This window comes from Manis javanica, chromosome 1 (assembly GCF_040802235.1).
Source record: "Manis javanica isolate MJ-LG chromosome 1, MJ_LKY, whole genome shotgun sequence".
In the NCBI taxonomy this organism is placed as follows: Eukaryota; Metazoa; Chordata; class Mammalia; order Pholidota; family Manidae; genus Manis; species Manis javanica.
In genome coordinates this window covers 23,425,446-23,447,112 of record NC_133156.1, presented here as the reverse complement: position 1 = coordinate 23,447,112, position 21,667 = coordinate 23,425,446, and the positions used below count along the sequence as shown (strand labels likewise).

The window sequence follows — 21,667 nt, the reverse complement described above, 5'->3', positions numbered from 1 at the left end:
CTCAAGTTATACAACCAAATTTGTAAAACAAAGTTTCTCATGATTCCAGTTCTATGAGCCTTATTTACACAATTTTAAAATCTTAATTCCTCTTTTTATCTCCCAAGGAAGTTAAAAGGAAAATGAAATAACAAAGAAAATATTTTGTCAAAGAAATGCCACAGAAATTCAGGATGTATTTTCATCTTTACATTTTTATACTTCTAAAACTTACCTCAGAATGTATTTGTGTGGTTTCCATAGCTTGTTCATTCCTCTAAGGGTTTCTGGCTGAGCTGAAGGTTAAGCGAAGAGTTATGAGAGCCCAGAATGTGGATTCGCAGAGGTCCCGCCTGGCCCTGCCACTAACTAGCTGTATAACCTTGGGCAACATACTTTACGTTTCTATGCCTTCCTCTACTCCTATCAGTATATAAGAAGGTGATACAAAATCATATATAAATATGTAACTGTGTATATATATACACACACACACATATATATATGCATATGTATATATAAATACTGCACACACACATATATGCATATGTATGTATATGCATGGGCTTTGAAATTTTCATGTTTATGCTTATGAAAAAAATTTGTATGGTATCTAAACATAACATATAACTAATAGCTCACTGAATATTACTTGACAGAGATGACAGCTTCAAAAAATTGCTTATTTATCAATTGCCTTTCTTCTTCTCCCAGGACAAGTCTCTCCAAAAGAAGGGAATATGGCTCTGTAAAAGGCAAGTAAATATCTTTGAGGACTTCTTGAAAACTGGGAGATCTACTAGCCATCCTGCAGACGACAAGGAGAACCTTTTATACACACACACACACACACACACACACACACACACACACACACACACACACACACACACACACACAGAGTCAACAAACTAGTGTCATCAGTGACCACATGTCTCAGTTTACATGCTATGACTTCTTGCCGAAAGGCAATTACTAATCTCATTTTCTAGTATTAGCACCCAACAGCCCAGTAAGTAATCAGAAACGGGAATCTTATCACCTAAAAGAGATGTGGCAAATCTCATATTTACTCCCTCTTCCCTTAACAGTCTGAAATAATTTGATGTATCTGGATCCCCAGTAGAGTCAGTAGATTAGAAATGGGGTTCATAAGCATAGTGATTGGGTTTTCACACTATTGTATGAGACACGCCTCCCTCAAACCTTGTTACAATGTCAGCTCTTTACCCCCGACATGAAAAATATATACATACATAGGGAGAGAACTTCTAAATGCAAGTATACTGCTGCCTAATAACAGATAAAAGAGGAAATGATTGTGAAAGAGATAAAGCACCTAACAGTATCCAGCACATCATAATTGCTCAAAAATATTTGTTAACCTGAGTAAGAACTCAACATTCAAACAACTGAGTGCATATTAGTTCTGAAGGAATCACTGGGACAGCAAAAATTTGTATTCATGTAGCCTTGTATTTTCAAGTAAAGGTCAAATTATGTTCAATATAATCTGTTTACGAAGGCACACAGAAACAGATTCAAAGTGGTATAAAATATGATTTAGAAAGAGTTCCATCAAAATGATTAACATAAAATTATTGGTGTTTAAAGGTAATTTCCAAATGTCTAGAATATTGGCTTAAGGGGGATGTCCCTTCATACAAGGTAAATGAAGTACTACATATTTTGATATCCCCACATACAGTGTTCCTGGAACACCTAGTAGAATTCTTCCTAGAACTCCTAGGACTGCCTTCACCTATACTTTTAACACCCGTGCCAAGCATGGAATTGCCCAGATGGACTCCCAAGGACTGTCTGCCTTAATGAGAGTTGGTGATCTGGAGGAGAATGTACAGGTTTAGTTCAGGAAACTACAAATACCTTCCCTCTTGTTTTACTCCACCACTCTGTGGGGCACTGGTATGCTGGTTGTTAACTCAAGAGATTAAAAAGTTGGTTATTCCTAAGATTTTCCCTGGGAATGTCACCCAGAACCTCCTTATGAATATTGTATCCAGCTTCAAGGAGATTTGCAGGAAGGAGGAAGGAGGTTTGTAAAGGGCCTCTGATTCTAATTCTAAGATACTTCACCAGAATGGATCCTGGATCCTGGCTCTAAGATCAACACTAGAGAAAGACTTCAGAGAACTGGTGGGGAAGGGGTTCTCTGTGACTAGTGAGGGCAGGTGGTAATGAATTTGTCCTGGAGCTGCAGGCAGCCCAGAACAGCTGGATAAGGTTAATGTAGGAAGGAAACAGTGGCGGTTTGCCCATACAAATCATAGTAAAACAGCAAGGGAAAAAAAATTCATCATTTATAGGGAAATTTAGAGAAATGTATTAAGAAATATTAAAAGTATCATGAATGAAAGAAGAGAAATACCATGATCATGGATAGGAAGCCTTAATATCAGAAATACATCAGTTGTCTCCAGTTGATAAATAGTCAATTAAATTCCAATCAAACTCCCCAAAAGATTTTTCATGGAATTGAATGAAATGATTCTAAAATATACTATATTTGGAGGAGTAAAGGGTCAGACATAACCTCGAAATTTTAAAGAAAAGCAACAGGTGGGGAATACTATGAAGCTGTAATAATTATGATAGTGTGCTATTGGGACCAGACTAGGAAAACTGAACAATGAAACACAACAAAAAAAGAGCTTAGAAACAGTGCACATTTAGACCTTTGATCTGTAACACTAATTATATGTCTTAGGGGAAAGGAAGAATCGTTGAAAAATATGGTAGGAAAAACATTACCCAAATAAGACAAAAAATGATATCAGATCACTAACATTGAGCATATATAAAAAGCAGGCACAATGTGTTAAAGACTTCAATGTCCACAAAACGAAACAAAGGGGATCTTTAGATTGCAGCATGAGTTATCTACTACCACTCAACAAATTACCCCAAAACTTCCTAGTTTCAAATAATAAACATTTATCATCCCATAGTTTCTATGAGTCAGGAATCTTTGAGTCATTTAGCCTGGTAGTTCCAGCTCAAGGTCTGGTATGAGGCTACAGACAAGATGTTGGCCAAAGTTACAGTCATTAGAAGGCTTGGCTGGGGCTAGAGAATCTATTTTCACACTAGCTTTTTTGCTGGATTTTGACAAGAGGTCTCAGTTCCTCAGCACATGCACATCTCCACAGGGCTGGTTGGGTATCCTCCCAATATGACAGAAGGTGTTCTCTTGAGAGTTAAGGAAGAAGCTGCTGTGTCTTTAGCACCTAGTCTAGGAAGTCATACACTGGCACCTCCACAATACTGTATTCTTTAGAAATGAGCCATTAAGTCCAGTCCACATCCCAATGAAGGGAAATCTCATAATGAGAGGACTATCAAAGAATTTGTGAACATATTTTTAAAATGCTACAAACCCTCAATGAAGATAGAAGTATCTTTCAGGCCTTGGTATAGGGCATGGATTTCTAGCATGACATGAAAGGATTAGTTCTAATTAAAGGAAAGGTTGATAAACTAGACTTTATTGAAAATTATTAACTTTTGCTCTTCAACACTTAGAGCAAGTGAAAGTTAGAAAGTAGAGGGAAGTTATTAATAAAGTACACATGGAAAAGGATTCATATCAAGAACACAGAAAGAACTTTTACCATTTAGTTAAGAAAAGATCAAACAACCTAGCAGATAAATGGGCAAAAGGAACACATCAGACCAATAAACCTATGCACAGATATTCAGCATCACTGTTCATCTGGGAAATACAGATCAAGACCATAATGAGATATTACTTTACAATCATTTGATTAGTGAAACTTTAAAAATCTGATGGTAAGTGTTGGAGAGGGTATAGATCCATAGAAATGCATACTCTGCTAGTGCGGTATAAATTGGTGTGACTAAGTCACAAGATAATTTCAGATAATGATAAATACTAAAAGAAAATAAAACACAGCGATGGAAGACAGTAACTAGCAAGCCTGCACAAGGGAAGGACCACATTTACAAGGGGTTGCTGGGAACGGAGACAAGATTTAGTGGGAGACATTTGAGTATCAAGAAGGAACCAGGTGTGCACTGAGGTATGACTTACTATTTTGTTCCTGGTTTTCTAACATCTGGCTAAAAGTTTCTTGGCTTTCTCTTCTCAGGATTTTTCAGGTTCTCTTTTTCATCACCCTATTTTTCATCACACTGCTGGGCTACTTGCTTTTCCACATAAGCTTTATAAATCCAGACCTCCTAATCGACATACTACCCAAGATACTGAACAGGAGCACCTTGTGGAGGCTAAGAAGCTTCCTCTCTGCATCTCTCACACTTCGGACTGAGGACTTGTTGCCCCACTAATCTCCAAAAAACATCCTTGGGAAAAGAAGGCAAGTGGTACCTGACTGTGTACACTAGGAGATGGTGGAACTTGTAGAGGGAAGATGTTTTCTCCAGTTTTTCCCTTGAGGTTTGCCTACTGATTACCTTTCCCCCCATGTTGTGTTTCCAAGATCGACCTTGCCCAGTAAACAGCTCTGTCAATAGATTTCAGCAGCTATAGGATAAGCTAAATAGTATGAAATAGTAAACAAAGTAGACCATTTTCAGAATAATGTCATAGATGCTAAGCAAAGTTAGAGACCATCATTACTCCTAGATAAACTTAAAAATGTAAGAGACCAGATCTCTGCAATGCAGATGGCTCTTTACTGATAATTAGAACTCTATAGCTGCCAGTGACCTTAACTTAAGCTAACTTAGAAATTACAGCAAAATTTAAAAAAATATGTTGCCTTATGGAACTAAAAATCTGAGGTTGCAGGCATGGATGAATCCAGAAGTTTCACCAGTGTCCTCAGGGCTTCATCTCTCTCCATTTCTCTGAATGGGCATTGCTCCTTTAAGTGGCAATATTCTGAAAATAACTTAAATCTTATACTACCCGATTAGCAACTTCAGTACAATCAGTCTTTTCCAATAGCTACAGCAGGAAATACCAAAGAATCTGTATTGGCCGAGGTCAAATGCCTATCCCTGTCCCATAATCAGCTGATCATGTGTCACCAAAGTCATCCTTTAATGAAAGGCTTATAGGCATCTAGTACCACAGATAAATATTACGAACAGAAGTAACCAAATGGAAAAAAAATTAAGCAACTTTCTTAATCTGGTAAATTGCCTAGAATGAGTAAATTCTTTCTTAACCCCAGGCCTCAGAGAAAACAAAATCCTCTTCTCCTGGCAATTACTAGAGTAATGTGCAAATATGCATCGTCTGACAATACAAGTCATGGAGTTTTCACCTGGCACCCTAAATGGAAACACCCCCCACCCATCTCAAGGAACAGCATTGCATGCGTGGCTTATTCCCACACTGAGTGGCAGTGGCATCTGGCACTTTCTGCCCAGTATGTGCAGCCTTAATAGGTGTTTCCCTAAACCAGACTTTGTTCTTGGCACAAGGGGAGGATAAGGTATGGCCAGCTCCCATTTACCATTGTCCTGACACATGACAGAGCTGAGCAAGAAATCCACTCCTCTGCACTCATGAATTTGAGACTTAGAATCATGAAAGTAAAAGTATTTTCACACATTGTAATTTCAGAGTCACTTAAGAAAACTTAAAAAAAATTTTCCTTTCATGCATATTTCATTATTCATCACCATGTTTTCTCTGCTGTAGCTAAGTGACAAAGCCCCAACTTCTGTGGGATGCAGCGAAAGCAGTCTTAAGAGGAAAGTATATAGAAATCCAGGCATACTTAAGAAGGAAGAACAATCCCAAATGAATAGTCTAATGTCACAATTATCGAAACTGGAAAAAGAAGAACAAATGAGGCCTAAGGTCACCAGACGGAGGGACATAATAAAAGATCAGAGAAGAAATAAACAAAATTCAGAAGAAAATCAATGAAACCAAGAGCTGGTTTTTCAAGAAAATAAACAAAATAGATAAGCCTCTAGCCAGACTTATTAAGAGAAAAAGAGAGACAACACACATCAACAGAATCAGAAACAAGAAAGTAAAAATCACGACAGACCCCACAGAAATACAAAGAAATATTAGAGAATACCATGAAAATCTATATGCTAACAAGCTGGAAAACCTAGGAGAAATGGACAACTTCCTAGAAAAATACAACCTCCCAAGACTGACCCAGAAAGAAACAGAAAATCTAAACAGACCAATTACCAGCAACAAAATTGAATCGGTAATCAAAAAACTACCCAAGAACAAAACCCCCAGGCCAGATGGATTTACCTCAGAATTTTATCAGACATACACAGAAGACATAATACCCATTGTCCTTAAAGTTTTCCAAAAAACAGAAGTGGAGGGAATACTCCCAAACTCATTCCATCAAGCCAACATCACCCTAATAGCAAAACCAGGCAAAGACCCCACCAAAAAAGAAAACTGCAGACCAATATCCCTGATGAATGTAGATGCAAAAAAACTCAACAAAATATTAGCAAACCGAATTAAAAAATACATCAAGAGGATCATACACCGTGACCAAGTGGGATTCACCCCAGTGATGCAAGGATGGTACAACATTCGAAAATCCATCAACATCATCCACCACCTCAACAAGAAGATAGACAAAACCACATGATCATCTCCATAGATGCTGAAAAAGCATTCGATTAAATTCAACATCCAGCCATGATAAAAACTCTGAACAAAATTGGCATAGAGGGCAAGTACGTCAACATAATAAAGGCCATAAATGATAAACCCACACCTATCATCATACGGAACAGCGAGAGGCTGAAAGCTTTTCCTCCGAGACAGGGAGATCGGGAACAAGACAGGGATGCCCACTCACCTCCCTGTTATTGAACATAGTACTGGAGGTCTAAGCCACAGCTATCAGACAAAACAAACAAATGCAAGGAATCCAGATTGGTAAAGAAGAAGTCAAACTGTCACTATTTGCAGATGACATGATATTGTACACAAAAAACCCTAAAGACGCCACTGCAAAACTATTAGAACTAATATCGGAATTCAGCGAAGTTGCAAGATAAAAAATTAACACACAGAAATCTGTAGCTTTCCTATACTCTAACAATAAACTAATAGAAAGAGGAATCAGGAAAACAATTCCATTCACAATAGCATCAAAAAAAAAAATACCTAGGAATAAACCTAACCAAGGAAGTGAAAGACCTATACCCTGAAAACTATAAGACACTCTTAAGAGAAATTGAAGAGGACACTAACCAATGGAAACTCATCCCATGCTCTTGGTTAGGAAGAATTAATATCATCAAAATGGCCATCCTGCCAAAAGCTATATACAGATTTAATGCAATCCCTATCAAATTACAAACAACATTCTTCAACGAACTGGAACAAATAGTTCAAAATTTCATGTGGAAACACCAAAGACCCCAATAGCCAAAGCAATCCTAAGAAGAATAAAGGGGGGGGGATCTCGCTCCCCAAATTCAAGCTCTACTACAAAGCCACAGGAATCAAGACAATTTGGTACTGGCACAACAACAGAGCCACAGACCAGTGGAACAGAATAGAGATGACAATAACCCAAACATACATGGTCAATTAATATACAATAAAGGAGCCATGGACATACAATGGGGAAAGGACAGTCTCTTCAACAGATGGTGCTGGCAAAACTGGCCAGCTACATGTAAGAGAATGAAACTGGATCACTGTCTAACCCCATAGACAAAAGTAAATTTGAAATGGATCAAAGACCTGAATGTAAGTCATAAAACCAGAGAACTCTTAGAAAAAAACATAGGTATAAATCTCTTCAACATAAACATGAGCTACTTCTTCACGAACATACCTCCTTGGGCAAGGGAAACAAAAGCAAAAATGAACAAGTGGGACGAAATCAAGCTGAAAAGCTTCTGTACAGCAAAGGACACCATCAATAGAGCAAAAAGGTACCCTACAGTATGGGAGAATATATTCATAAATGAGATCTGACAAAGGATTGACATCCAAAATATATAAAGAGCTCACACATCTCAACAAACAAAAAGCAAATAATCCAATTAAAAAATGGGCAGAGGAGCTGAACAGACAGTTCTCCAAAGAAGAAATTCAGATAGCCAATGGACACATGATAAGATGCTCCACATCGCTAGTCATCAGAGAAATGCAAATTAAAACCACAATGAGATATCACCTCACACCAGTAAGGATCACCATCATCGAAAAGACAAACAACAAATGTTGGCGAGGTTGTGGAGAAATGGGAACCCTCCTACACTGCTGGTGGGAATGTAAATTTGTTCAACCATTGTGGAAAGCAGTATGGAGGTTCCTCAGAATGCTCAAAATAGAAATACCATTTGACCCAGCAATTCCACTTCTAGGAATTTACCCTAAGAATGCAGCACTCCAGTTTGAAAAAGACAGATGCACCCCTTTGTTTATCGTTGCACTATTTACAATAGCCAGATATGGAAGTAACCTAAATGTCCATCAGTAGATGAATGGATAAAGAAGATGTGGTACATATACACAATGGAATGTTACTCAGCCATAAGCAAAAAACAGATCCTATCATTCGCAACAACATGGATGGAGCTACAGGGTATTATGCTCAGTGAAATAAGCCAGGCAGAGAAAGACAAGTACCAAATGATTTCACTCATGTGTGGAGTAGAACAACAAAGGAAAACTGAAGGAACAATACAGCAGCAGAATCACAGAACCCAAGAATGGACTAACAGTTACCACAGGGAAAAAAGGGACTGGGGAGGATGGGTGGGAAGGGAGGGATAAGGGCGGGGAAAAAGAAAGAGAGCACTAAGATCAGCATGTATAGTGTGTGGGGGGGGGGGCACAGGGGAGGATGTGCAACACAGAGAAGACAAGTAGTGATTTTACAGCATCTCACTACAGAGATGGACAGTGACTGTGAAGGGGTATGTGGGGGGGACTTGGTGAAGGAGGGAGCCTAGTAAACATAATGTTCTTCATGTAATTGTCACCAAAAAAAAAAAAAAAAGATACAAACTTAGAATCATATATTGAAGCGTATACAGATTTAGAGTTTTTTATATCTTCCTGGTAAATTGAAATTTTTATTATTATGAAACTTCTTTTTATCTCTAGTAATATTTCTTGTTTTAAAGTTTTATCTGATGTTCACTCTCTTCTGCTTGGGGTTTGAAAAGAGTACTTTTTTACATCTTTTTATTTTCAACCTCTTTATTTTCATATGTGAGATATGTTTCTTAGACTCAGAATGGAATTCTTGGTGGTTTTTAATCCCATCTGCTCTGACCAAATTTTCCAATTTGTAAAGCACTGTACTCCATTTACATTTATTACAATTATCTAGATGCAAGGAGATTTTTAAGATTGTGGAAACATTTATCAGAAGGGGAAAGGAAAAACTAAAAAGACTGAAAATAGAAGGAAGGAAAGGGAAATGATGACTGGTGGGGTAAGTTCTAGAGGTGGCGGACAGCATGATATCGAGAGTCCCGAGCACAGAACGAGGGGCGGTGTTGCAGAGGACACCGGGGGGACAGGCACAGACCTCCGCTTGGTGGTGGTGTGAAGCTGTGTGGGAAGTTGCAGGATGCTCACAATTATCCAGTACACAAGAGTCTTTGCTTCAGAGCCAAATACTAGGCTTCTAAAGGTCAGAGTTTGGTAGTTCTTGGCCTGCTGTCTTGTGGGCTGGGGTGCAAGGACAAAACAAGCCTAAGCACAGGAACGCCCAGCCGAGTGTGTTTGCTTTACCACGATGACTGAGTTGTTTAGGAAAAATACAGGGTGCAAAGACTAGAGTTTAGATATCCTCGAGAAGAAACTGAGCAAGGTATATGCTAATCCCTGGACGGTTTAAACAAACATCGTGCACTGGAAATGTTTCACAGATCTGATCTTCCTGAGGCCTGGTGGCTTGAGGACAGGCAGGCATCACGTGTCTGGCTTCAAGCTCTTCATGAGACCATACTTAAGCCAAACTGGGAATGATGAAATCCTTCCTTCTCACGCATCCAATTGGCATTTATGGACACACAACTGTAGAGATAAGAAATGGCTCTGGAAGATGTGTGTGTGAAAACCCATACTCAACAATGGCTAATGCGTGGCCTGACCACAGACTGTACAAAGGCAAACCACCTGAGAAGCAAAGGAATATATGGTGAAAATAAAATAAAATGCCCACTTAATGTGTAGGCAGTTTAATTTTTATGGTTAAGTAGTACAGGAAAAAGAATGTAAATAAGCCTTCCTACATATTTCTCAAACCCCCTAGTCTCTATGTTGTCACCATACTTCTATGGCCATATTTAGGTTATACCTTTTTAGTATTCTGATTTTTCAGAAATGGTAAAATACATGCATCCAGAGAAAAAGAGTGCCTCCCCACTACATATTTTCAGAATGTTTACTACCTCTCTTCATTCTTCTATTACTTTTAGCACCAAAGTCAAATTTTAATTAATTCTGAGACACTAAGCTAATCATCAGACTAATCAATTACATGGGAGGAAGAAATGTAAAATTAGGGAAAATAATTCACAGAGATGGAAAGAAGGGGAAAATATGCTGGTCAAAGTTATTTATTCTGGGAAAGTTTTTTCTCCCTCTACACATGACCTAAAAGTACATCTTAGTTCTGAGTCTTTGAAAAGAATTCTGAGTTTTAAATCAATGGAAGTTTTTTTGCAAATTAGCTGAGCTTTTACTCAGCAAGGTTTCCTGGCTATTATGGACAAGTTCACAATACCTTATGGAAACAGGCGTACAGACAGAGGGGCCACATCTGTTCAGCATTCCTGTCCTTACTCCAGGAATGCTGGATACACCAGCAACCTTGAGAAAGCCATTTGTAAATGTCTTACTAACTTATCTTCAGTCCCTGTAAAAACAAGTCCCTAAGCAAGTAGCAATTCTCACATCACCCAAAGTCTTGTCATTTGACAAGAGCAAGGGAATTAATGGCAAACCACCACCGAGTGGATCCATCATCAGGTACCACAGTTCAGATCACTCCTGGGTGATTTCTCCAAAGTGTTTGTGAACTGAGGTTTAGAGTTCTACCTGCATGTTAGGTTTTAACCATAAAAAGGATCTTTCATGCACTGAGAGTACCTGGCTGGGCCTTGGAGCTGTTCCTGAGCTCTGTTTCTAGCCCCATGGTGCTAGTGAGCCCTGCCACTTGGAAAACCACAGTATGCAGACCTGTCCATCAGAACGGTGGAGGGAAATGGACCAAATCAATTTTTAGCAATCACACTTCTATACAAAGAATGAATAAAATGTCTGGCGGGGTGGAAGATGGGAGGTCTGGAGGCTCTGGGAGAGTAGAAGGTGATCTCTGAGGGACAGTCTGGGGTGTTCTATTCTGTTATTAAAGGTGAAATTACTAACCCTCTTCCAGGAAATGAGTCAAGATTTAGAAGAAAAGGTAGAAGTTTTATGGTGAGTTGGAGCATGGGAGAGGTTAATGAACTGGTGGGCAACGTGAAGAGAAGTTCCAGGCACACGTTAAGGAAGTGACTCTCACAGGACCAAGGAGCCCCAACCAGCACAAGCTCGCCCAGGAGAAATTTTATGGTTCAAGTATTACTCAATACTTGATGAGTCAGAACATAGTGTACCCTTGATTTGAGAAGGGTCAATTTCATTTATCCCCTGCCTGTGTTTCCAGAAGCCACGTGGATGGCCCCCTACGTCCTGTCCAGAGTCCCATTTCCCATTCTTCAGCCACACTGGGCCAGTACACAAATCTAGACTTACTTTCTGTGCATATGTTCTTGAGGATGACATTTCCTCTCTTGAAACACCCTTTGATCCCTTTTAATGCTTATTAAATGCCAAGCCCTTTACAAAGATTTCCCTGATCCTTCTAATTTGGATATAATCTCATCCTCCTTCAGAGGAGGACCTATAGCATTCTCTACTTACAATGAAAATTAATCTTTCATTATTTATTCGGGTTATCTTGCCCTAATCTTTTCCTGTTTCCAATAGATTGTTAAACTTTGTGAGTATATGATACTTATTTAAATTCTCATTGGGTCCTCACATGTACCCAACACAACTCTTGCACACAGAATGTGTACAATACATACCTGTTAAAAGAAAATTGGATCAACATTTGTTGAATGATACTGAATTGATGCTATGAAAATGGCTCCCATATATGCGAGCTCATTTACTGAAAAATGGGACCAAGGTTCCATACAGCATGGGGTTCTGGGGGCTGGAATAGAAGTGGGGGTGAGGAGGATTTGATGCCAGGGCTGAAGACTATGGCGCTAATGGCATTCACAAGACAGCATGTCAGGGAGGCCAGTGTTGAGAATGAAACAGTCCAAAAGGAGCATCAACTGAAGAAGCAGCAACCAGGTTTCCCAAGAGAAAATAAGCTGGCCGGGCAGAGGACCGGCTAGGAAGTACGGCTGAAGAATCTTCTCACAGATACTGGAGTGAAAAGATTGGAATCTGGTTGAAGAATTAAGTGCAGTTAGTTCTTTATGAGACTCTCCCTCCTGTATTGTTTTATCCAGTGAGATTTCCAGCCTGTGGTTGCCATTATCGTAGTTCAGATACCATCACTATAACGTGGAAGAAGTTCCTACCAGCTACTCTGCAGTGCGTCATCCTAACAACTCAGAATCCGTTCTTCTCAACCTTCCTTTCACAGTAAGCCTTCAGGGTGCTCTTGCAATGCCTTGTTGTGACCAAATTCTGCTACAGCTCTGCAAGCAGGTGAGGTGAGCGGCCTTGTCTAACCCTGATTACACTGAGAGGGCAGGACACACCACAGACACCTCCGCCTGTCAGTGACAGAGCCTGGACTTAATCTCCTAGAATCGGATTGTCAGGTTGTGGCTCTTCCGACTTTGGCTTTTTGAGGGTTCGGGATCTAGTGATTATCGTGAGGCACAGTGAAAAGGGTTCTGAAAGTAAACACATCCAAGTCCCACTTTGTTCACTGATAAAATTTACGGCTTAATGTGAGTCTCTCTTGGCTTCAGCCAGCTTGCTTTTGAAATGGGATAGTAATGCCAAGTCGCCCGGTGTGTAAAATTTTGAAGGTGGTGAACTTGACACAATAGGTTCTTGAGGCTCTTTTCTTAAATCAGTTACGTTAATATTTCTTGAGCACTTGTTTATGAGGGACTCAGGACTGAACAAGACAGGGCTGCTCCCTGTAAGTGCCCACACTCTGTGCTTTGGACTGTTTATCCCATCACACCGATCTGCCCTGAGGCATCAGTACCTTCCAGGGCTCTAGCAAGTCTCTGCCATCTAGATAAGTATTGATGGTGAAATCAGACATTTGTCCCATAACTCTCCAAGTGTTTATGTAAAATGAAGACAATAAAACACACTACTCAATGAGGGTGTACCAAGGATGAAATGAAATGGGAATTTAGAAGGGATTTATAAATTGTGAAAAGCTGTGGAAATGTAAATGGTGTGACCGTTTATTCTGCATATGCAGAAAGCCTCTGAGCCCCTGTCTGAGGAAGACCAAGGGGGAAATGGGCAGGATGAAGTTCGTCATTGGCCTGGCACTTTTCAGGCGTGTCTGCCCTCTAGCGGCTCTGGTCCATGGCTGCTTCATGGGAGGGGTGCCTGGAGAAGAACGGAGCACGCCTGTCTGGGAGGGTAAAGAAGGGTTCGGCAGGGAACTCAGCCTTGTCCTCACTGTCCTCCTCTGTAGGAGACATTGCCCACATCCCTTTGACCTATCTTCAGGTATAGTGGAAGGCACAAGCTTTGGGGGTGAACAGACCTGCCCCTGTCATTTACCACCAACCTGAGCCAATTTACCTAATTTCCCTTAGCTTTAGCCCCCCGTTTGCATGGGAAGAATACCCAATTTGAGCTTTTTGTAAAGGTACAATGAAATAATTTATATAGAATAGTCTGCACAGTACCTGGCACATTTTAAGCACTTTAAAAAAGGCTTTTATTGCCTTCACACTTTACTCATATTTCTGGGTTCATACTGGCAGGTTACTTGGGGCTGGGAATATATATTTAGCCCTTAAATCATCTTAGATACTTCCCCAATAAGCAAATGTTCCCTTTCTATCCTTTTCAAAGGGAAAATTGTTAGCCTGGAATTGTAAATTCTATAAATACAAGGTTAGATAATCTGCCTACCTAACCCTGTTCTGATTTCCCTCTTCAGATTTGTGGGACTATTTGCTGCTCTCACTGGGGACTGCCTGCTGCCCAGCAGGGCTTCTGATGGAACAGTTTATGAGCCTCTGACGTAAAAGATTGTCTTACTAATGAGGCACATTCCCAGGATGGGCAGATCTTCTTTCTTCACAAGCTGAACACAAGTGAAGCTCACTGGGTAACCCCTCCTCCTGCTTTCCCTCTGGTCCACCCTGCACATCCCTGACCAAAAGGCTGTGTGGCCAGTCACATCACCCTGTCTGTGCTTTGTTGGGAAGACATCAATTTGAGGAGGAAGACATAATCTGGTATTCCCAAGATGGATTTTGTTTACTGCTATCATAATCTTTCAGGCATTTGAAAGGATAGGTCCTTAAGTATCACAGAGGGAACAAATCGGATGACTCCAGGAAAAGTTGCTCAGCCTCCAAGAGGGGAGCTGGCCTCTGCTGGTACTGGTTCACAGGACCAACTGTGCCTCTCTGAACTTGGCATCTGAAGGAAAATCTGAAGGAGGTAAAGGTCAGCTATCTGGGAGAAACTGTTCCAAGCTGAAGGAACAAACAAGTGGATGGCGTGTTTGAGAAACATCAGGGAAGCTGGTTTGACTAAAAAAGAGCAAGCAAGGGAGGATCTGAGGTCTGAGAGAGAAGACGGCTTTATAAGGACTCCGGCTTTTTCTCTGAGTGAGATGGAGAACAAGGGTTGGCTGGAAGAGTGACCTAACATGTCGTTTGGTTTCTGTATTAAAAAAAGGCTACAGAAAGGCAGGCGCAGAAGCAGGGAGAACAGTTAGGAATTCTTGCAGTTGTCCAAGTAAGAGATGCCCGTATCATGGACAAAGTAGATCCTGGACATAATGTGACATTAAGACCTAAAGATCTTCTGAATTGGCTGTGTGGTGTTGGAGAAAGACAGGAGTCACAGATGAGTCCAAGCATTTTCGCCTGAGCAACTAGGAGGATCAAGGTGCTATTACTAAGATGGGAAGATGGCAAGAAGGGCTGGTTTCGGATGGACAGCCAGGAGTTGGATTTTGGACATGTAAAACTTGAGATGACTAGCAGACAGCCAAGAGATATCAATTCAAGATTTGGTTACATGACCTGGAGATTAGGGGAAAATGTCAGGCTTGAGATATAGATTTAAAGGAATTCAGTATACAGACAGTATTTAAAACCAAGACAGATGAGATCACCAAGGAGATGAGTACAGATAGAGAAGAAGTCCAAGCACTAAGTCTTGAGGCACTCCAATGTTTGGAGGTCATGGAGGTGAGGAAGAAGCACTGAAGGAGATTAAGAGGAGCAGGCAATAAGGTAGTAATCAAACTGGGGAGCCAAGGGAATAAAGTATTACAAATAGGGAGTGATCAATGTTCCAAACGTTAGTGATTGGTCAATTGGAATTGACTAGTCTGGCAACATGGGGGTCACTGTCGACCTTGAAAAGGAATTTTGACCGTGTCCTATATCCAGATTATAAAATCAGTATTATAGCTTGTTAGTTTGTTTACATTTCTTTATATAGCACTTAGGTGGTATACTAGTTCCTCTTAGGCAGAGGAAGCGTGATGTCTCATTCACTCTGGGTCCTGACGTAGAGTAAGGAGCTCAATGAATATATGTGGAATGAACACGCAAATGCATGAAAAAGAGCAATTTCAGTATTGGCCTAGGATGTCCACTGTGTAAGTCTGCACTGCCTCAGAATTACTGGATCAGAAAGAGATCTGCCACCAGATGGGACTGGACTTGAATCACAGGATACAGATGACTATCCTATTCTTAATGACACTGTCATTCTGTCTCATTTTTTGCATAGCATTGTCATCATCATCATCATCCAATAAACACATTCTGTTCATCCTTCCCTCATAGTCCATCTTAGAGTGGTCATTCAACTTTAATTTACCAACTTCTCATATACCTCATTATTATAAACTCCGTAATACAATATGCATATTGCTGTAGTATTGATCGTCTTTATGTTCAGAATTTCAAGGGCCTTTGGTGGCATCTTCCTGCTATATATTGTACTTAATATCATTTCTTTGGCTTTGAAGAATGCCTGTAATTTAATAATTCAAGTGAAGATGTTTATCGAGTGGGGTTGTGTGCCAGATAGACAATTCTCTTTGGAGATACAATGGTGAGCAAGTTAGACATGATCATGGCCCTGAAGGAGCCTGCAGTCTAATGGAGTTATGTGGCAGAGACATCAAACAATCAATTACAACAAAGGGTGATAAGTGGCATGAGAAGGGAAGTGCTGTCCGTTTCATACATATCTTCTATCCTTGGTCTTCCTTTATATACTTTATGTGTGTTCCTGGGTGATTGCATTCACCCTCTTGGACTCAACGAATGACTCCCAAATCGCGAGCTCCAGCTCAGATCTTTCTAAATATGTCCAACCAATGTTTATTGGGTCTTTCCACTTGGGAGTCTCAGAATCACCTTCAAACTCAACATATCAAAAACAGAATCAAGCACCTCCGTTAACCCTCCTATGCATACATACCAACACCTTAGCTGTTTTTCTCTTTCTGAGCCACCGTAATCTACAGTGCCATTGAGTCAACTGCCCACTTAGACACCAGAGCATTCACCTTGGCTTCCGGTTCTACCTCGTCCCACTTTAGCAATCTGTTACTAGTTCTATTCATTCATTCTTCTCAATATCTCTTGCCTCTCCTCAGTTGTCTCCATTTCTATGACCATTACATAACATCTGTGAACATTTGCTGGACCTTTGTTATGTACCAGGTTCTCTACTAAGTGCTTTCAATGTGTTTCCTTATTTATTCCTCATACCACTGGGTAAGCTTCAGTGAACGCAAGAGCTATTCTCACTTTTACAGACAGGAAAATGAGGTGTACATAGGTTAAGCACTTTGCAGGGATCACCTAGGTGGTAGGTGAAGGAGCCTCGTAGCATAAACCAGTGTCACGAACCACTAAACCCTTAGTTTAAGCAACTTCACCATCTCTGACTCCGGATTTCTATGACAGCCTCCAACCATGACTTTTTCAAAGCTTCACCACAGACATGAGTGAAATGATATTTCCACTTGAAGTCATTTAATTTATCTACCTGTCACCCTTAGGATAAATACCAAAGCCCCTAACAGAGCTTTTGCCCTTGTTTTTCGTGATCTGGCCTCTGAGTATTTCTTAGGCTTTCCCGTCCCCCTTCCCCCATTCCCCGTCCAGCCCACGGCTCTAAAGCACTTTCTGCAGTTCCGCAGACATGCTTCCTCTCACCTCCGGGTCTCATGTCTCCTCTGTCTGGGAAATCTTACTCTATGACTGATCTGCTTCTGTCACATATCCCACTTCTTAGCAAGAAAGGTCCAGAAGGAAGTATTATTTTACCTATTCTGCTTTTTATTTGTTCCTGTTAAAAATCAATAGGATGGGAAAAAAATCAAGAGGATGTATTGACACAAATGATGGGACTAAACATGAGAACCTCCTCCTTTTTAGTGACTCTGTCCTGATGACAGTCACAATTGTGTGACAAAGGACATGTGCAGATCTGTGGAGTGCACTGTGTTGAGGGGAGTGGACAGGGGGCTTGAGTGCTTATTGCTGAATATTCCTGAAGCCTCCTGCCCCCGACTCTCCCCAGATTTAGAGGAAGGAGATGCCTTGAAGCCTGGGGTCGGTGTATCAAGCTTGCATGATTAGTACCATATTTCCCTTTCTGAGCTATTTAGGATCAAAAAGAAAAAAATGTTAGAAAAAAATCGATGTCAAGTATAAGACTGGAAACAAAGCATAGTTGGAACAAATTAGAACCAAACTTCCATCATGAGGGTTCAATAATCAAAGAAAACAACTTTTCTCCTCTTGGGAACTGTATTTTCCTCAAGTTTTGGGAATACTAAGGGGAATGCTCAGACTATTTGGCCCATGCAAGACTACGACAAGGTCCTGCTACACCTCTGATGGCCCTGCAGCCACTTACCTGCCTTCAAACTACACCTCATCTCATTTCTTCATGGGGCACCATGTCTTTAGGGGCAGAAGGTGATAGCAGCATTTCCTGGAGATCTTGCAAAGACACCAAACCTCCCCTGGTAAATTTGCAGCAAACCTCTCATTCCTTAGGGTGAAAGGGGGCAGCATCAAGGATCTTTTAAGGAATGGAGGCCGTTTGCAAAACTTCACCACATAGTCTGTTTAGAATAGTGATTCTTCTTTTCCAGCTTTCTTATGTTCTCTTGGTGTTTATATTCTAAGTGTACCTACTTGCATACTATTGTATATCTGAATACTCTTCTAAAACGTTTTTCATTTCTTCTGACAGGAATGAAGACCTGGTTTCTGAGTTGGAGCATCTCAGAGGAAAGGCGCTGACACAATATTAAGTGGTCTTAGGGGCTTTCTCTGATTGTCCCTTTTGATGCCCAGCAAAGCCACTCTCTGTCTTTCACATCATCTCGTCATTTTTTTAAATTTGTATTAAGGAATAATAATATGCTGAGGTATAATGAGATATTACTATTTCTCTCTCTTCCAATTAGAATGTACATTCATGAAGGTGGGGACCTAGAATAATGCTTGGCACATAATAGTTGCTCAATAAGTATCTGTTGAAGAATGGGGTGGAGGCTTATTCAGACTGAGAAGCACAGAAGCGGGTGGCAGGCAGGGATAGGAGTCCCAGCACCACAGTAGTAGATTCAAATGCTTCTGGAACGATTGATGACTGGGTCACCTCTTCCCCTAGTCCCATTAAGCACCCAACCCAGGTCAGTGAGCTGGCCACATCAGCATCCTTCTCTCACAGGGCATCAAAAGCTGTTCAGAGGACCTGAAAGCACTCAGTCTGTTTCAGCTGTGGATGCAGAAGTTTGGATGGATAAAAGCTGCTATCAATTTTTTTACTTAAGATGCTAATTGTTAAATCTGCCTTTGTCTTCCCCCTCCTTCACTTTTCTAAGGCTTCTGGAAAGGAAAGAAAATTTTAAGTACATGCAGATGGGATGAAGAGGACAGGCAAAGATTTAGGTCTTTTGGAAGTGAAGTCGATTTTTTAAGTGTTAAATAAATGAGTGAGATTCCCAGTTTAAAAGCATGGAGTTCAAGGACAATTAAGCAAATAAAAGTCTCACTTTTGAACTCAGAACGTGACAGCTGATTGATTTAATGGATTTTCAGCTCAGCCAAACTGCCTTTTAGGAAACAGCTAATGCTGTCTTTCTCATGACAACTGTTCTTGTTTTTTTTCCACCTCAGGTCATCCATAAGCCCCCGAGTTTCTTTATATTTCAGCCTGAATGTAGATCATTCTCAAATTTCTTTCTGTATCCAAGCTCCTATTCAGAATTTCTTCCATAAGCATGGTTTGAGCTGAACCACTGATTTTTACTTGTAATATCTCATTAAGCTAAGCAACTTCCCTACCTCTTCAAAGTCCGCTTTCTAGTAGTGGGAATACTGGAGGGCGCCAGGTCACCACAGAGGCCAAGGGTGCAGAAGGAGCTCCAGGCAGCTCCTGCCTGCTCACAGCGTGGGCCGCAGCGGCCCTGCCCGGCACTGCATGAGGACTGAAGGGCGGCTGCTGCCTAAGCAGGTGTGTTTGAGTGTCTGAATGAGGCTGTTCTGTGCGAACTTCAGAATAGCCTTTGTACCAAAGTTTTACACCAGTTGCCCGGATGCCTTCCCCAGCAATGTTGCATTCTCACTAGGAGGTGGTGAGCTCCCGGGAGCCACTGAGGAACACAGAAGGAAACCTGGGGAAGTTGAGGCGCTACCCTTGAGTTCTGGTACACTAGGAAGCTGTGATGGCGTCATGGGCCAGGAAAAAGGACAGCTGTGTGTGTCTATCTGTTGTTTTGGATTTGGAGTAAGCTCCATGGTAGACATCTTGTATGCACTTTCTGAAAAAGAGAACATTTCCCCACAGCATTTTGTTTACATATTTACAATACTGCTGGAAATGTTCATAGTCATAGTCTTGGGGAGATTGAAGAATATGTTAAAATTCTGTAGCTTGCCAATCTAATAAGGGCTAAGGGAAGAAAAGAGGTTATTTCTGAATGCTTGTAACTCTTGCATTCCATATTTCACATATGGATGTTAACCATATTGTGGTTAGGCAAACCATATTTGATTTTTATTAATGCTTTACGTTTCTTCCCCTTGAGGAAATATAACTCTTGTACCTCAAAGATTAACGTATCCTCACAATGTTCTGGAGATGGACAAGCAATATTCACCCAGCTCCCCTCCCACTACCCACTTTACTCCCGTCTCCTCAAGCAAATAGAGCTTTCAGTGCATATTATCATCAACAAGAAAAGTGGGAGCCTGGGAATTTTTGGAGAGACAAACCTGGGACTAGAGCTGGAGAAATGACATCATGTTCCTAGTGCCTCCAGATGACAACAGTGCAATCTTAGAAAAAGTTAACATCTTAGGGCCACAATTTCCTCACCTACAAAATTGAATAGGCCAGGTAATTTGTATGGTCTCTTCAAGCTCAAATTCTCAGGTTCGTGTACAGAAGGCAGCAGAGAGCCACACAGAATGCAGTAGACTCTTTTTTTTTCTCAGAGAGATAATATGCACACTGCGACTCATAATAAAGAATATTCACCAGGTAGACAATTTGTCTCTACCGTGACCATAGCTTCCACAGGGAAAGGGAGAAAAAGAGGAGAGAGACTAAACAAGAAAAAGAGTTTGCAATTAAAAATAAAATAGATAAGGGAAGTTTATGCTGAATTAAAAACTTACATGCATCAAAAGCAGCACTTGGTGTATGCAGAGGAGGTGAACAGGCGCAAGAGGATAAATGACTTTTAAAAAGGAGACACTATTTACATAAACCCCAACGCAATCTACACAGTATTTTATTTAAAGCATTCCATAATCCAGATCTTAGCAAATGAGAATTACTGGATGGACAAGTTTATTCTGCTATCTTTAAACCTTTGAAATTTTGTAACTCATTTTTAATGGGAAAATTTCTAAAATGCACATTTCCTTGTTTTATGAGACAGAGTAGACTCCACAGAATATGTAATCTCAATATAACTAATTCTTGGGAGTATGAGTATCGTTCATCATTCAGTTTGGGCTCTGCTTGCTCACCGTGCTCATTTTGTAGCTACTGACTGAGATGCAGACATAAACTGTAGTAGATTGTGGGCTGAGGAAGTGTAGACACACTTGTGGTCCCAAAATACATTTTTTGGTTATTACTGCTTTGGAAACGCCCTGGTATCAGTTGGCATCATACTCATTTGCCCTCTTATCATAAAGGTGGCCTGAGGCTATGACAGCTAAGTGAATTCCTGAGGGGTTTAGCCTAGCTGCCTCTCAGGACATGACTCACCTAGGCAAGGCCATCTGTCTAATGAACGCTGTCGGGCCCTATCACTGGCAAGCACGTTAGTACACTATCACCTCCTGGACCGCAGCTCCTTGTCAGCCCAGGCCACCCCTTCTCTCTGTGTTACTGGTCGTGCCTCTCTGCAGTCCCTTCTGCCAGGGCGTTTGCTCTGAGGTACAATACTGCGCTAACATAACGGACAAGCAAGGGCCTCTTTTCCTC

The 21,667-nt window shown here is 40.8% G+C and overlaps 1 protein-coding gene and 1 pseudogene across 7 annotated transcripts in view; both read left to right on the top strand.

Moving 5' to 3' along the window:
* LOC140848053 (transmembrane and coiled-coil domain-containing protein 5A-like) overlaps positions 1–19,269 on the top strand; it is a 180,328-nt gene extending 161,059 nt beyond the window's left edge. For 2 of the 7 annotated variants that reach the window (XM_073230256.1, XM_073230244.1), the window contains 3 exons: positions 694–734; positions 4,110–4,337; positions 14,106–18,308. In XM_073230256.1, coding sequence (XP_073086357.1) covers positions 694–734; positions 4,110–4,308 — 240 coding nt within the window. In that variant the 3' untranslated portion in view covers positions 4,309–4,337; positions 14,106–18,308. Of the gene's footprint in view, positions 1–693; positions 735–4,109; positions 6,728–14,105; positions 18,311–18,412 lie in introns of those variants that run through there. The other 5 variants (XM_073230236.1, XM_073230248.1, XM_073230241.1 and 2 more) reach the window with 4 other exon arrangements.
* On the top strand, positions 1,122–1,217 carry LOC140844839 (small nucleolar RNA U13; annotated as a pseudogene).
* Positions 19,270–21,667: the final 2,398 nt, after the last annotated feature.